The sequence below is a fragment of the Ruditapes philippinarum genome, unplaced genomic scaffold (genome assembly GCF_026571515.1).
Source record: "Ruditapes philippinarum isolate M1 unplaced genomic scaffold, ASM2657151v2 ctg1164_1_1_1_1, whole genome shotgun sequence".
NCBI classification, from domain to species: domain Eukaryota; kingdom Metazoa; phylum Mollusca; class Bivalvia; order Venerida; family Veneridae; genus Ruditapes; species Ruditapes philippinarum.
The window spans coordinates 219,601-236,928 of record NW_026862141.1 but is presented as its reverse complement, the minus strand read 5'-3'; the positions used below and the strand labels follow the sequence as shown (position 1 = coordinate 236,928).

Here is a 17,328-nt window from a genome sequence, read left to right as displayed (position 1 = left end):
TTAAGTCGTCTGTTGTTGCTAGTTCAGAGGAGATTTTTGATACAAATTGCTCACCGTGTTCGGAATCGGGTAAACTACTGAAGCAGTTAAGTTTTGTGTGGATTGTGGTCGTATTTCTGTTCTAAATGTCTTCAACATCACAATAAATTTCCAGCACTAAGATCACACCAGATATTAGACAAATCAGATAAAATCAAATCAGATGGAAATATTGAAACAGGACCCGGATTACCAACAGAAAGGTGCGCAATTCATCATGGCAAGTTAGTGGACATGTTTTGTAAAGACCATGATGAAGTGTGTTGTGCAGCATGTATAGCTATAAAACACAGGTAAAAAATTGTTCATACACCGGTTAATAACTGCATTTAAAATCAATAATTTAAAAGATACAATTGATATCCTGAATTAAATTACTACTATGACGTCATTCCTTTGTTCTGACCGTACTGTATTTTTAATACAGTACAGGTAGGTGTCCAATATTAATGTGTAAGTCCAATATTAATTGTGTAACACATTAATATTAGACAGCGTGCCACGTGTAGTGAAAGAAGCTCGTATGACCACAGGGTTTTGTGGAAAATTATCCAAAAAAAAGAAGAAGAAAGAAAAGAAACCAACAAAAAACGATTAAATAAAATGTAGCCTCTTATCACGGAGAATAATGCAACGTCTTTCCTTCGCACATTACGCATTTTACATAATTTTACGAACAGAATAATAATTGTTATATTACTCATTTAACGATTTCTTATTCCAAGCTCACTGATTTTCGATTTCCAAGCTCTTGACGTGAACGGTAGTGGAGCGTCAGTTAGCTAGGATGATTTTAATGGGGATTGTTTAATTTCTTGTCTATTGTCCGTTTTCTTTTCTTTTTTGAATACGTTTAGTTGACAATCTTACTTGATTTGCTTTATTGTATGTACGTAATGTTTCAGTTAGGTCAACTTTTCAAATTAGTGTAATGGTCAGCCTTCAGATAAATGCAATAGAGAAAATAAATTCATCTATTCAGAACAAAAACGGGTTATGTTATATATAGAAACGATTCCAGACTCCTGTGGTATAAAGAATATCATATTGAATTCAAAAATAAGAAAATATCATTTTGTTCACCAAATATCCAAATTCATACTAATGGCAATTCTTAAACAACATTTTACATCCCTGATAGTTGTAGTATAGTAAACAATACACTAAATGGTCAGTATAAATCCTTCTTAAAAGTCAGTCAATCATCCAAAATATCCGAAGTATAACACAAATTTGAAAACTTTTTATTTTCATTATTTCTTGTAAAAATCCCAAATGTAAATTGAGGTATTCTGTATGCGTGTACAATGTAAGTCCAACATTTTGTGCAACTGGTATATTTTGAGTATATCATTGTGTTCATGTACATACTTGGTTATATTTCAAAACACGAAAATTTCATGGTACCGACATTCTGTTATTCAAGAGGCTACCTATAGGGTTTTGCAAGTAAGAAAAAGATAATTGCTAAAACATTAAAATTATACATTTCTAGCACAAAAATAGATTATTTCTAATTTTGTGATAAATAGCATGATATTTGATAGTAAAAGTAGTGATTTAAGTAAGATATAAGCCTCAAACTGACCAATAAGTAAAATATTGAATTCCCCTCGGCGCTACGCGCCTCATGAAATTCAATATTTTACATATTGGACAGTTTTCGGCTTTTATCTACTACTTAAAATCCAATATTTCAACGTGACGTGTTTTATATGATATACGGTTCACTAGTTAAATGCCACACTTTTGATACAGTTTTTTAACTTTCTCGTTGAATTTATAATTAATTAACTAATCCTTAAGTTAATTTACCTAATATAGACCATGTGCATTACAATTGTAAAATGAAACGTGAACCACTTCTTCTAGTCCTCCATTCAATATTATTATCATTGTGTGGGTTACACAAAACTCATCACAATGTCATGTACATGTGAGGCAAACAATACTTTAACCTCGCTAACTTTATTTCCTAATGCAATTGATACTTCAATTATAAACAGGTAAATGCCTTATTAGGTTGTGTAATCAAAATATATCAATATTTCAGGTCATGTATCAATGTTGATTATCTACCCGACGTTGCCCAGGGTATAAACAACAGTGCTGAGTATGAAAAAACTAAATCATCACTCGAGAATGTTCTCGTCGAATTAAGAGGTGTGATAGAAGCTAAAACAGATAATCTCAAAATACTTCAAGAGGAAAAGGAGCAATTATTGGAAGAGATAGAAAACTTGAAAACGGAAATTCTAATGAAGGTTGAAGAGCTGGTAGAAACTTCGAAACAACAAGTATCATTGAAGTATGGAGAAGTAAAGAAACATATCCAGTCAGATCTAGACGCTTTAAATACTATTTTAACAACGACAACAACAGATCTCCGGAAACTGTCAGAAAAAAATGAATCCCAGTTGTTTGTAAATCTCAAAGCAAGTAAAGTTTCTATCAGGGATTGTAAAACTTTTTTGAGTGACTTATCTACAGGTAAAGTAAATGAGAAGATGGGATTGGCGGCCAATAACAGTCTGAAAGGTAAATTGAATGACATCGAGAGTTTGGTCTCTGATGCAAATTTCTTATGCGGGCGTTACATTGATGTGAAGGAATATAAAGCAACACCATCTGGGAAATACAAGATCGATCCGGAACATTGTGTGGTAACTGGTATATGTGCGATGGATGGTGGTTATTTTGTCATTGCTGATTACACACATTCAAAACTGAAGCGAATGAATAAAAAATTCACGGCGACAGATTTTGTTGAAGTATGTGGACATCCATACTCAGTATGTAGAGTAGGACAAAACGAGGTTGCAACGTACATAAATTGTAAAGTTCAGATACAGCTTTTTTCGCTCGGAAACACTATGCAGTTGACATCGACAATAAATATCAGCAAGTGTAATAATCCTGTTGGTGTTTGTTTATGATAAACGCTTGACGCTATCATGTTTATGTGAAAGTAATAAAATGTTGTATATAGCAAGTCCGGTAACTTAAATAAAAACCTGAGAAGAATAAAAATGGTGACCAAGCTATTTAAAGCAGCAAGACAAGTAGAAATGAGCACAAATAATAAGCTCATGGTTGTTTCCAAATGACGACGGAAATAATGTGAAGCATTGACAAGAGATGGGTGAAATAGTTTGGGGACATTTAGTGATCTAGCATTGAGAGGACCATGGGGAGTCTGTTTTCCTGCCAGGAGACTATTTTAGTCAGTGGACTTAAACATGTACTGCAGATTAACAAGAAAGGTGAAAGATCATGAACTGTTGGGAGCTTCTGAAAAAACTAAACCCAACCGTTTGCATTGGCTTTTGACAAAATGGGTTCGCGGCTGTTAGTAGGAAGCAGGTCAAACGAATTAAGCGTGTACACGTTGTCTAAGACATAAATTATACTTGCGGGAAAATCAGAAACACCATTGACTGGGTGTGACACTATCAAACTTGGTTATCATTATAGTTTTGTGATAAAAGAATGTTCATTGTTTTGGTAAACATCATTTCAAATAACAGGCATGTCTTGCAACCTCATGTGCACGAAATTATTAACATTTGTAATTGATAATTTTCAATTGACTAATTTGGTGAAGTGTGCTTATTTAACTTAAAGCATTGCATACTTTATCTGCCAAATGAACATGTCCACTAAGTTTTTTAGTCTTCATCTCGTCGATGTTTCTAATTATTGTTACCTTTTCTGAATTAATTATGTAGATGTGTCACATTTAAAGCTGCATGCCTCCAAATGAACCAAAATATTTTAAAAATAATCAAAATTCAGGAAAAAAAGTACTGAGATTTTAAATTCTAGATAAAGGGGGAAAAATCCAAGTTCTGTGCGATTTATGGCCAATTTTGCAGTATTTTCACCATATTTCTACAGCTTAGGGATATGTTTGCTTATTTACAACTCTTTTTTCCTTTTTGGTAATTTACATGGGTTGTAGGTGCTGTTTGCAATCTGAAAATTTTTTACTTTGCTCACTTCACAATATTTTACATTTTAATATATTTTCAAAATTTTCATGAAAATTAGCATAAATCTGGAGGTGTGCTGCTCCAATGTTGCAATTTTGTTGTAATTTTGCTTTATTTTATGTTGTTTTTTTTCCTCTTTTCTTTTGCTATTTATTACACCGTGTACAAAAATATTTGATTTTGGCGGCCATTCCGAAAAATTCATATTCAAAATTTTGACGTGGTTTTGATCTTGTAATAGCTTGTTTATAGTTAGATATATCAATACAGTCATGTTTTATTTTTATAAACAAATTTTACTTAATGCTGCTTCATTTTCTTTTGAAAAATAACTAATTTTAATAAAATATTTTGTAAATAATTGTTTTATTAAAAAAATAAAAAATTTAAAATTCGTGACTTTTATTCTATCTTAAAAAATATGACAATAATTTTTTTTAAGGGGGTTTTTTCCAAAGGGTTCTGATCTAAAACTTCAGTAGTGTCTCTACAAGTTAATGTCACACCCCAAAGGTTTTTTACAGTGTTTTTTCCAAATATTTAAATGTTTTTTTCCTATATAAACCTTACCCCCGGGGGGACAACTTTAACCCTTGGAGCATGATTTTAAAAATTTTTGTAACAAAAGATATAATGCAACCTGTATGCTCTCGTCACTTTGAGTTCAGGGGAGATTTTTGAGACGTTTTTACTTTATATACAGGTATGTCAGTGACCCCAAACCTGGCGCATTAGTCATATAATTTTCGTTGTAGTATGTAAGAAATGCTACATACCAAAAATCTATGCTCTGGTCATTTGAGTTTTATAAAGATTTAACGTAAATGTATTGCGCTAATGTATAAAATGTTGTACAGGACTGAACAAAAGGTCATGTTGCACGCCATATGTATGTCGTAGACAGTAATATTTCCCAAAGATTTTAAAGATATATTTTCTGTAAAAGTCTAAGTAATTCAAGTGACCCTCAGGGCTTCACCACATCTTTGGCCCATGGTGCATAAATTAACGTTTGTATAAGTAAACTAGATAATGGTATTTGTCAAAAAAACTAAGCTTTTGGAATACTTAAATGTATTTCCTATTTAAGTCTACATAAACCAAGAGCAAGGGGCATAATTTATATAACTTTTGAAGAGGACCACAAGGTGGTAGTGTTTAACTTAACGCCCGACTACTGTCATCACAAAAGCTCACTTCTGTAGCATAGGTAAGCTAAAATGCTTTCTTCTGTTCTACACAACTGGGGTCACATTAAAATAATACTGATGCTGGTAGCTAGATTTATTTTATGATACTTTGGGCGAAAAAATTTACACAATTCATTGAATGACAATGAAATATTCAAATGCAAGTTTGGCAGGTAATGAAGGAAATCACAAGTCAAGGAATTATCAGTAAAAGCTTTTAATTAAGGACATTACAGATGTAAAATTTCTCGCAGACAAGACATGCCCACCTGCAGAATGTCGAGCCCACTTGTCTTAATTCAAACCTGAACCAATAAGTTTCAGATCAAGGAGAAAGATGTATATGTAGGTGAAATTTGCGCAACACATCTTCTTTATACCCAAGGCAAACTCTTTACAATGCATCATCTTAAATGACCTTGACTTCTGACCAGGTGACCTGGTTCATGGACATACCTTGATGCAAGCACCCTGCAGTCTTTTTGACACTGATGTCGAGCTCAGCCTAAAAAATCCTCTGACCATTAAGCCTAATACTTCAAAGTACATGTATAAGCAAGAAACAGAGCGTTAAACCAAATTTTACTATTTTTCATTTGACCTTGACCCCATATTTTCCTCAAGACAACATGTAGAATATTTCTGCTACGTTATATTAAAATCAATTCATGTATATAGACATTAAACTGCAAATGAATAGTTTGATTTATTATTTGGCCCTACAGACACCTTAATTTTTCGCACAACACTACCTCAGTATGGAGATCCCCCTCCCCCCCCCCCCCGTGTTCTATCAAAAAACCTCCATGCATGTAGAAGTTTCACTCCGGGTTATGCGCTGACCCCTTAGTGTGACCTTGACCTGGGTTTTGTGTGAGGCATACTACCCCATTATGGTGAACATTTATGTTAAATAATTTTGTAATCCTTCAAAGAATGAGCAAGATATAGACCGGACAAATCCGGACGCACATGCACAGAAAATACGTCAAAAGTGGCGACTAATTCGAGCTCACAGCAAGCAGGCTAACAAAGATTATAGTTAGTTTAACATATTATAGCTGGATTGTAAAGAAAAGATTATTTGAATCACTTTCGAGTCTGCTTCCTGGAACTAACCAGTGCTGGTGTTATACAAGGAAATATGGCCCTGACTCGAACCAACATTATCAGCACATTTAATCCATTAGATTAACTCTCTTTGAAAAAGTTGATAGTTATCTGTAAAAAAACAAGGAAGCACTGATAAAAAATCCAGGAGATATCTGACTGTTAGATTGTGAAATAGGAACTTCAGCTATCAAAACATACAACATCAATGTCTTAATAACAACAACATTAATTACCAGTTTTCTCACCGTTTATTACATCAGTAAAACAAAAAAAAATCAAAGAGAAGAAAAATTACTAAAATAAACGGTACAACTTGTATGTTAGTTAATTAATGAATTGATGACAATTATTAATTCATCACTATCATGATTCAATGAAACATATAACAAATAATAAAACAATCATTTATATATTCACAATACATGTACTATTTACATTTTATACATATCAAATCCGATCAATATAAAAATGTAGAAAACCCTACCTAACAAATGTTAAGAAAACTTTACTCTTTGATAAAATTCTTGTCAATAATTTTATCAACATGATCTCAAATTCAGAATTAAACATTAAAATACTTCTAACAAAGATATACAACATAATTCTGGTATCAGTCCAAAAATGATATTAAAATAGTTTCTAGTTCCTAAATAAAAAAATGTTTTGATTTCGGGTTAGTTTAAAAAAAGAAAAGGCCAAAGGTCATTAACATACTGGAGATTAATATACCAGTTACATGGTATAATATACAATATACTCTAATCTCTCTTAACTCACAAATGGTGCTTCAATATGAGGCAAAACAATGTATGTATAAAACATATAATGTGCCCTACATCTTTGTTATATAACACAAAGCATTCATATCAAATGGTATATAACTGCCACAACTTTCTCTGTAACTCTATAGTTTATTATTATCAGTAGCATGTTGACTATTTTATTGTTTGTCAATCGCGTGTTAGAACAGAAACATTCATATTTTGAAAAATTAAAAATTTGCTATGTTGCTAGATTTTTGTTTTTGTTTATTTCAGTGATCTGGACAGAAAGATACACGTTTAACTTCTGTCCCAGCAGTGATAAAGAATTGTGTTGAATGATCTTTAACAAAAACTGAACCAAATAATATGTTATAATACCACTTCTTACTACCAAATATTTTGTCAACAATTTATGACTGCCATAGATGGTACAATTTCATAGCTTTCTATATTTCCTGTCGTATTTTATTTCCCTATACTCGGCAATAATTACATGTATAATTATATACGACTAAGATATTGATGAAGAATAAAACTGATGTTACATTCCTCCCCCCCTACCCCCTATCTTGGAAAGGTTACTCATGAGTTTTCACATACATTGTTGTGCTGTAACATTTACTCCTCTGTCACCATAAAACTAGAATTAATTTACATAACTTTGATTTTTAAATGCATAGAAAACGAATGAAGAACAGTTGATGTATATGTCAGATAACAAAATCTTATGAAATAATTCATGAATTAAATAAACATGAACTACAGAAAAAATAAGAATATATTAATTGCACTGAACAACAATGAGAATGAGAGTTATTGTGAACTTACATTTGCTTATCACATCATTCTACCGGTTTACTAGAATTCTGTCAAAATTCGGTGAAATTGAAGTTACATAAATCATTCTTCAGTTAGGGTATGAATACAAAGTTATTACATGAATATAAATCTTTTTTTGATGAACGTTATCAAAATATGTTTCCGTAAATTAAGAAATGTTAACTGTTTACCCTTTTACCAAGCTGCCTTAAAAGCTTCCAGCAAACACAAAATGATCGTTACCATAAAATATATTATGCTTATTATCTATTTCATAGCTTTCTATATTTCCTGTCGTATTTTATTTCCCTATACTCGGCAATAATAACATGTATAATAATATATGACTAAGATATTGATGAAGAATAAAACTGATGTTACATTCCTCCCACCCCCTATCTTGGAAAGGTTACTCATGAGTTATCACATACATTTTTGTGCTGTAACATTTACTCCTCTGTCACCATAAAACTAGAATAAGTTTTCATAACTTTGGTTTTTAAATGCAAAGAAAACGAACGAAAAACATTTCATGTATATGCCAGATAACAAAATCTTATAAAATAATTCAGTTATTGCATCAAATACTTGATATGAATTAAATACACATGGACTACAGAAAGAAATAAGAATATATTAATTGCACTGAACAACAATGAGAATGAGAGTTTTTGTAAACTAACATTTTCTTATCACATCATTCTACCGGTTTACTAGAATTCTGTCAAAATTCGGTGAAATTGAAGTTACATAAATCATTCTTCAGTTAGGGTATGAATACAAAGTTATTACATGAATATAAATCTTTTTTTGATGAACGTTATCAAAATATGTTTCCGTAAATTAAGAAATGTTAACTGTTTACCCTTTTACCAAGCTGCCTTAAAAGCTTCCAGCAAACACAAAATGATCGTTACCATAAAATATATTATGCTTATTATTTATTTCATAGCTTTCTATATTTCCTGTCGTATTTTATTTCCCTCTACTCGGCAATAATAACATGTATAATAATATATGACTAAGATATTGATGAAGAATAAAACTGATGTTACATTCCTCCCACCCCCTATCTTGGAAAGGTTACTCATGAGTTATCACATACATTTTTGTGCTGTAACATTTACTCCTCTGTCACCATAAAACTAGAATAAATTTTCATATGTGAGAAGTTAGCAGTGAACAGTGAGCTAAGCAAAAAGGCATTTCAATTTATATAGGGAAGGTAATGATCTGCTGTAATGCTCAGCTGTTTTGGGCATCTAGCAGGGCATTCCTAAATATAGTGTAAAAATGCTGTGCTGCAATACTCAGCTGTCTTGGCAATCTAGCAGAGCATTCCTAGCTTTAGTGAAAAAATGCTCTGCTGCTGGAACGCTCAGCTGGCTAGGCAATCTAGAAGTGCATTACTAAATATAGTGTTAAAATGCTCTGCTGGAATGCTAAGCTGGCTAGGCAATCTAGCAGGACATTACTAAATATAGTGTACAAATGCTATACTGGAATGCTAAGCTGGCTAGGCAATCTAGCAGGACATTACTAAATATAGTGTACAAATGCTATTCTGGAATGCTAAGCTGGCTAGGCAATATAGCAGGGCATTCCTAATATAGTGTAAAAATGCTCTGCTGGAATGCTTAGCTGGCTAGGCAATCTAGCAGGACATTCCTAAATATAGTGAAAAAAATGCTCTGCTGGAATGCTAAGCTGGCTAGGCAATCTAGCAGAGCATTACTAAATACAGTGTAAAAATGCTCTGCTGGAATGCTAAGCTGGCTAGGCAATCTAGCAGGACATTACTAAATACAATGTAAAAATGCTCTGCTGGAATGCTAAGCTGGCTAGGCAATCTAGCAGGGCATTGCTAAATATAGTGTAAAAATGCTCTGCTGGAATGCTAAGCTGGCTAAGCAATCTAGCAGGGCATTGCTAAATATAGTGTAAAAAGGCTCTGCTGGAATGCTAAGCTGGCTAGGCAATCTAGCAGGGCATTCCTTAATATAGTGTAAAAATGCTCTGGTGGAATGCTAAGCTGCTAGGCAATCTAGCAGAGCATTACGAAATATAGTGTAAAAATGCTCTGCTGGAATGCTAAGCTGGCTAGGCAATCTAGCAGGGCATTACTAAATAAAGTGTTAAAATGCTCTGCAGGAATGCTCAGCTGGCTAGGCACAATAGCAGAGCATTCCTTAATATAGTGAAAAAATGCTCTGGTGGAATGCTCAGCTAGCTAGGCAATCTAGCAGAGCATTTCTAGATATAGTGTAAAAATGATCTGCTGGAATGCTCAGCTGGCTAGGCACTATAGCAGAGCATTCCTTAATATAGTGAAAAAATGCTCTGGTTGAATGCTCAGCTGGCTAGGCAATCTAGCAGGGCATTACTTAATATGGTGTAAAAATGTTCTGGTGAAATGCTAAGCTGGCTAGGCAATCTAGCAGGGCATTCCGAAATATAGTTAAAAAATGCTCTGGTGGAATGCTCAGTTGGCAGACTAATTCTGAGTTCCAGGATTTATTGTTGCAAACGTTTTATTGACATTTTCGACTTCTAGGCAATTCTGAGGCACTCGCAGACTTTCAGGTATTTTCGGTGCCAATAGAAATAATGATATTTTTGACTTTTAAGGACCTTTAAGAGACTATATCATTGTGTTGCGACTTTTTGAAGGACACTCGCAGACTTTCAAGAATTTTGGTGCCAATGCTGATATTGACAATTAAGACTTCTAGGGACCCTCAAGAGTCCATTTTGGTCGTCTGCGACTGATTCTTGGACACTCGCAGACTTTCAGGAATGGTTGGTACCAATGGAAATAATCATATTTTTGACTTCTAGGGACATTTAAGAGTCCATTTCATTGGCCTGCAGCGTATTGTTGGACACTCGCAGACTTTCAGGAAAGTTTGGTGCCAATAGAGATGATGGCAATTTTTACTGCTAGGGACCATCCAGAGTCCATTTATATGGTCTGCGACTGATTCTGGGACATTCGCAGACTTTCAGGAATCTCTGGTGCCAATGAAGATAATGACATTTGTGACTTCTAGCGACCCACCAGAGTTCATTTCGCTGGTCTGCGACTGATTTTGGGACACTTGCAGACTTTCAGGAATTTTGATGCCAATGGAGATAATGACATTTTTGACTTTTAGGGAACCGCCAGAGTACATTTCTTGGGTCTGCGACTGATTCCTTGAGACTCGCAGACTTTCAGGATGTTTAGTGCCATTGCAGATCATGACTTTTTTACTTTTAAGGACCCCTTAGTCATAAGCAGAGCATTTTTACCCTAAAATGTCATTATCTGCATTAGCACCAAAAATTCCTGAAAGTCTGCAAGTGCCCAATAATCAGTCGCAGACCAACGAAATAGACTCTGGATGGTCAAAAATGTCATAAATTGTAATTATCTCTATTGGCACCAACAATTCTGAAAGTCTGTGACTGTCAAAGATTAAGTCGCAGACCAAAAAAATGGACCCTGGATGGTCCCTAGAAGTAAAAAATGTCATTATCTGCCTTGACATCAAAAATTCCTGAAAGTCTGTGAGTGCCTCAGAATCAGTCGCAGACCAAAAAAATGGATTCAGAAAGGTCCCAATAAGTCAGAAATATCATTTTCTGCATTGACACCAAAATTCCTGAAAGTCTGCGAGTGACTCAGAATCAGTCGCAGACCAACGAAATAGACTCAGGAGGGTCCTTTTGAAGTAAAAATGTCATTATCTCCATTGGCACCGAAAATTTCTGAAAGTCTGCGAGTGTTCAAGAAACATTCGCAGACCAACGAAATGGACTCTGGATGGTCCTAAAAATTCACAAATGTCATTATCTGCATCAACACTAAAAATTCCTGAAAGTCTGCGATCGTCCCAGAATCAGTCGGAGACCAAAGAAATAGACACTTAAGGGTCCCGTAGAAGTAAAAAAATGTCATTATCTGCATTGGCACTAAATATTTTAGAAAGTCTACGAGTGCCAAATAATCAGTTGCAGACCAACGAAATTTATACTTTATTTAAGAATGCCCTGTTAGTTTGCCTAGACAGCTCAGCATTCCGGCAGAACATTTTTACACTAATTTTCAGAATGCTTTGCTGGATTGCCTAGCCAGCTGAGCATTTTTAACACTATATTTAGGAATGCCCTGCTAGATTGCTTAGCTAGCTGAGCATACCAGCAGAGCATTTTTCGCACTATATTTTGGAACGCTCTGCTAGATTGCTTAGCAAACTGAGCTTGCCAGCAGAGCATTTTTACACTCTATTTAGGAATGCTCTGCTGGATTGCCTAGCAAGCTGAGCATTTTTAACACTATATTTAGGAATGCCCTTCTAGATTGCCTAGCCAGCTGAGCAATTCAGCAGAGCATTTTTACACTACATTTTGGAATGTCCCGCTAGATTGCTTAGCCAGCTGAGCATAACAGCTAAGCATTTTTACACTATATTTAGGAATGCCCTGCAAGATTGCCTAGCCAGCTGAGCATAACAGCAGATCATGTTTACACTATATTTTGGAATGCCCCGCTAGATTGCTTACCAAGCTGAGCATAACAGCAGAGCATTTATACACTATATTTTGAAATGCCCCGCTAGATTGCTTAGCCAGCTGAGCATAACAGCAGAGCTTTTTACACTATATTTTGGAATGCTCCGCTAGATTGCTTAGCCATATGAGTATAACAGCAGAGTATTTTTACACTCTATTTAGGAATGCCCTGCTAGATTGCCTAGCCAGCTGAGCATACCAGCGAGCATTTTTACACTATATTTGGGAATGCCCCGCTAGATTGCTTAGCCAGCTGAGCATAACAGCAGAGCATTTTTACACTATATTTTGGAATGCCCCGCTAGATTGCTTAGCCAGCTGTGCATAACAGCAGAGCTTTTTACACTATATTTTGGAATGCCCCGCTAGATTGCTTAGCCAGCTGAGTATAAAAGCAGAGTATTTTTTACACTATATTTAGCAATGCCCTGCTAGATTGCCTAGCCAGCTGAGCATACCAGCAGAGCATTTTTACGCTATATTTTGGAACGCCCCGCTAGATTGCCTAGCCAGCTGAGCATACCAGCAGAGCATTTTTACACTATATTTAGTAATGGCCTGCTAGATTGCTTACCCAGCTGAGCATACCAGCAAAGCATTTCTACTCTTTATTTTGGAATGCTCTGCTAGATTGCTTACCCAGCTGAGCATAACAGCAGATCAATGATTTCCCTATATAAATCGTAATGCCTTTTTGCTTAGCTCACTGTTAACTGCTAACTTCTCACATATTAAATTTTCATAACTTTGATTTTTAAATGCAAAGAAAACGAACGAAAAACATTTCATGTATATGCCAGATAACAAAATCTTATAAAATAATTCAGTTATTGCATTAAATACTTGATATGAATTAAATAAACATTAACTACAGAAAGTAATGTTGCACTGAACAACAATGAGAATGAGAGTTTTTGTAAACTAACATTTGCTTATCACATCATTCTACCGGTTTAGTAGATTTCTGTCAAAATTCGGTGAAATTGATGTTACATTAATTTATTTTGGAACATACATTTCATAAATTATTGTTCAGTTAGGGTATGAATACAAAGTAATTACATGAATATAAATATTTGTTGATGAAATTCATCAATATATGTTTCCGTAAATTAAGAAATGTTAACTGCTAACCCTTTTACCACGCTGCCTTAAAAGCTTCCTGCAAACACAAAATTGTCGTTACCATAAAATACCAATTACATTGTATATATCAATGCTGATTTTGTTTATTTAAATTGTCATTTGAAAACATTAAATGAGAAAATTTAATTATTTTTTAATAAAAAGAAGAAGAAAAAACAGATAATAAAATGTAAATTAATTTTTCGAATGTCTCTTACCATTGTAAGTTTAACAACTCATTTTTATTAATATTCTTTGATTATATTTAAACAAAGATAGTATATCAAAGAAATTTACTGCAGAAAAATAATAATTTCATTATTTAATTAGTTCTCAATTTTATTAAAATATACGAACATTTGACGTACATTAAATTATGCTTATAACACTATGTTTACACTGTCGATTTGAAATAACCTTACCGTCATAATAGTTCTTGACTGTGTCATGAAAAGTTAAACATAATAATTGATTTTTGAAAATTGGAAAAGAACATTGAAGTAACAGACAGTTTTATTTGATAAATTAAATAAAGATTAAGAGAACAGACTATAAGATTGGTAATACTCATTATATCGTAATCAGATCATATAATTGAATAGTGTAGGTAATTTCTTAATTGTTTCTGTAAGAGACTTAGTAACGAACTTATGTTCGTTACCTGGAATGATTGTTTCGTGATTGTTCAGTTTTCCTTAATAACACATTTATGAATATGGATGTTAACAATCTAGTTGCTTTTTTCAGATTAAATTAAACATATTCGACAATCACAGTGTAATCTCATTTATGAGATAACAGACATTGTAAAATAATTGAAATTCTGGCGACATACATATCACAGGGGTGGAACCCCATATGTATCTCAAAAATGAGCATCGGTAAAAATTCTATGTGAATTTCCGCAGCACCAGATGTGAAGCATAACTCCAGATGTGACTGTAAAAAAGGTCAATTGCAGGGTAAGTTTTCATCTTTTTTAACATATATATAAAATTCAATCCTATTTTTAAGAAAATCGAAATGTGATTCTACACTCCTGACTCTCTTCTATATTACACATTTTTGTTTTGGATTTCTATGCAGTCTTCATCGAGATATTCTTTCCGTCGTGGGTTCTGGTATGTCCAGAACATGCAATGTGAATTAAAAAATGTCACTAAACGGACTCAAGAACAGAGATTTTACGAAATCTCACTACAGACCGATGCTTAACATTCAGACAAATCCTGATTTAAACATTTATTGAGATTTGGCTTCAAACGAAGGAATCGCTGCTCAAAATTGCATTTGAGCTTCATATGTGCTGAAGAGATCCATATGTGCATAATATAAAAATAGCAGCATAATTACGCATCACTTTCATAAAGCAATCTATAATTTATTCTTTTGTGTATCATTCTGTAATAAAAACTATTATCCGAAACAGACACATTTGCACGAGACAAGCTTGAATCATATAGTATCCATATAGAAAGAGATAAAAGACGTTTTGCATATGAAAGGTTTTGAAAATACGTAGATATGGTGGGAAGGCCTTGCTTATTTTGATTTATTGACGTCATGTGTACTGCAATCATTCCCTTTTTATGCCGTCATGCATTAATTAATTACTTTATTATTCACTCGACTGCACTGTCTGCTTAAAAGGGGAGTAATGTGAAGCGTGTTTGAATTGGTACCATTTTCATTTAAAATACCCATATGATTTTGCATTGTTTACGCGAACTAGAGTAGAATAATTCTTATGGGACAGTTCTATTGAGGACGTTTACTTGTATATCACTTCATGGTAACCAGTAAGCAAACATTTGTGTTTGTGAGTGAACATCTATTAAATACAGTTATCGCGTGGTGCGGTGATTTTTCTTTGATACTCCTCAACTGCTATACGCCAGTAGCATGCTCTATTGACAATAACGCACAGTGCACATGGGTCACTGGACTTTACCAAAATTTAGGCTGAACCTACATCAACCCCCCCCCCCAAAAAAAATAAATAAATAAAAAAAAAACGAATTTATTAATTTATTCAGATTGGGCATAGGTAATGGGTTTGTATAAAATGGACGTACTTGTTTATAAACATTTTTCCTTCAATGTTATTTCGCGCTAGGAGGCACTGCCTCTATGAATCTTTTCATGAGTAGCATTACTTGCAATATTATCCGTTTTCAGTCCCAAAGAAAATAACAATAATCGTTAATAAACGACTTATTGAAATTAATTTAAAAATCCATCTTTTGGCATGCCATTAAAAAGGCTGATAAAACGGCGGTTAGCGTAACAGTGGCGCGTCCCAATTATTTACAACAATGTTTTTCTGTGTCTTTGGTCAACCAACATTAGGAACACCCAACATACTTCTGAATGGCTTTTATGGTGTGGGGTTTACAATATCGGTCATTGACACGTTACATAAAAGTAACCGAGGTTCCGAGTGGGGAATTTAATTTATGAAAAAGAAGCCAATTATAAATTGAAATTTTATTTTTATTAAAAAATTCTCATTTCTGTTTATCATGCGATAAAACAGTTATAAAATATATCGAACTCGACTATTATGTAGAAATATTATAACCTGGGGCGGTATCTCGGGTTTTCCTTACAGGCAATGTTCTCGGCCAATATCCTGTAAAGAAAAACCTTCGATGTCGCACCAGGCCATGATATTTCCACATAACAGTCTGTCGCTAAAACTATAACTTGTGGAATCTTAAAGTGAAAGATCTTTTATGAATGTAAGCATTATTATAGAAACATATTATATGACACGATAGCTTTACAAAGTTCAATACTTTCATTTGGTTTGTCTAAGTTACATATCCTTTATTAGTGAATTGTTTATCATCAGCTCTGCGTCAACATTTTCATGTACTCGGGCCTTTTAGTATTTCTAATGCTAGCATAAGTTAGTGAGCCCTGTCATTGTGGTGATCAAACACACTAATTTTACAATTGAACTTTCAACCAAAGCTACGAAACCTTAGTTGTTTCTAGACATTGGCTATTTAAAGATTATATGGAAATGGTCAGTAGTTTTGTAAATGGTTTTCTATATCACTTATGGATCTCTTCAGCACATATGGAGCTCAAATGCAGTTTTGAGCAGCGATTCCCTTCGTTTGTAGCCAAATCTCAATAAATGTTTAAATCTAAATGTTAAGCATCGGTCTGTAGTGCGATTTCGTAAAATCTTAGTTTTTTGGAGTCCGTTTAATGACATTTTCTTCATTCACATTGCATTTTTTGGACACACAAGAACCCACGACGGAAAGAATATCTCGATGAAAGAATATCTCGATGAAGACTGCATAGAAATTCAAGACAAAAATGTGTAGTATAGAGGAGAGTCAGGAGTGTAGAATCACTTTTCGATTTTCTTTAAAAAAAGGATTGGATTTTATATAAATGTTTAAAAAGATCAACACATACCCTGCGATTGACTATTTTTACAATCACATCTGGCGTTATACTTCACATCTGGTGCAGCGCAAATTCACATACAATTTTTACCGATGCTCATTTTTAGATACATATGGGGTTCCACCCCCGTGTATATCTTAGACGATATTTTTTATTATATGTATATCAATAGAATATTAAGCATTACGAATTGACTATAGAACTTTAAAAAACTGTAAAATTACAAACATTGTTTCATCGAAATTACCCAGTGTACAGAAATAGAAGGTGCAAAAGTGACTGTGATGAATCATTCAAATGTATGTT

At 33.8% G+C, this 17,328-nt stretch overlaps 1 protein-coding gene across 1 annotated transcript; it reads left to right on the top strand.

Moving 5' to 3' along the window:
- Positions 1–88: 88 nt before the first annotated feature.
- On the top strand, positions 89–2,975 carry LOC132718074 (uncharacterized). Its single transcript, XM_060701691.1, has 2 exons — positions 89–332; positions 2,093–2,975. Exons 1-2 carry the CDS (start codon positions 274–276, stop codon positions 2,973–2,975), a joined length of 942 nt encoding a protein of 313 aa, XP_060557674.1. The 5' UTR covers positions 89–273.
- The last annotated feature ends 14,353 nt before the right edge of the window (positions 2,976–17,328 follow it).

Excerpts from the sequence above, each read along its gene's own strand:
- LOC132718074 (XM_060701691.1), top strand. The coding sequence starts at position 274 with ATGTTTTGTAAAGACCATGATGAAGTGTGTTGTGCAGCATGTATAGCT. Across the intron at positions 333-2,092 it reads TGTATAGCTATAAAACACAG|GTCATGTATCAATGTTGATT; the intron begins GTAAAAAATTGT and ends TCAATATTTCAG.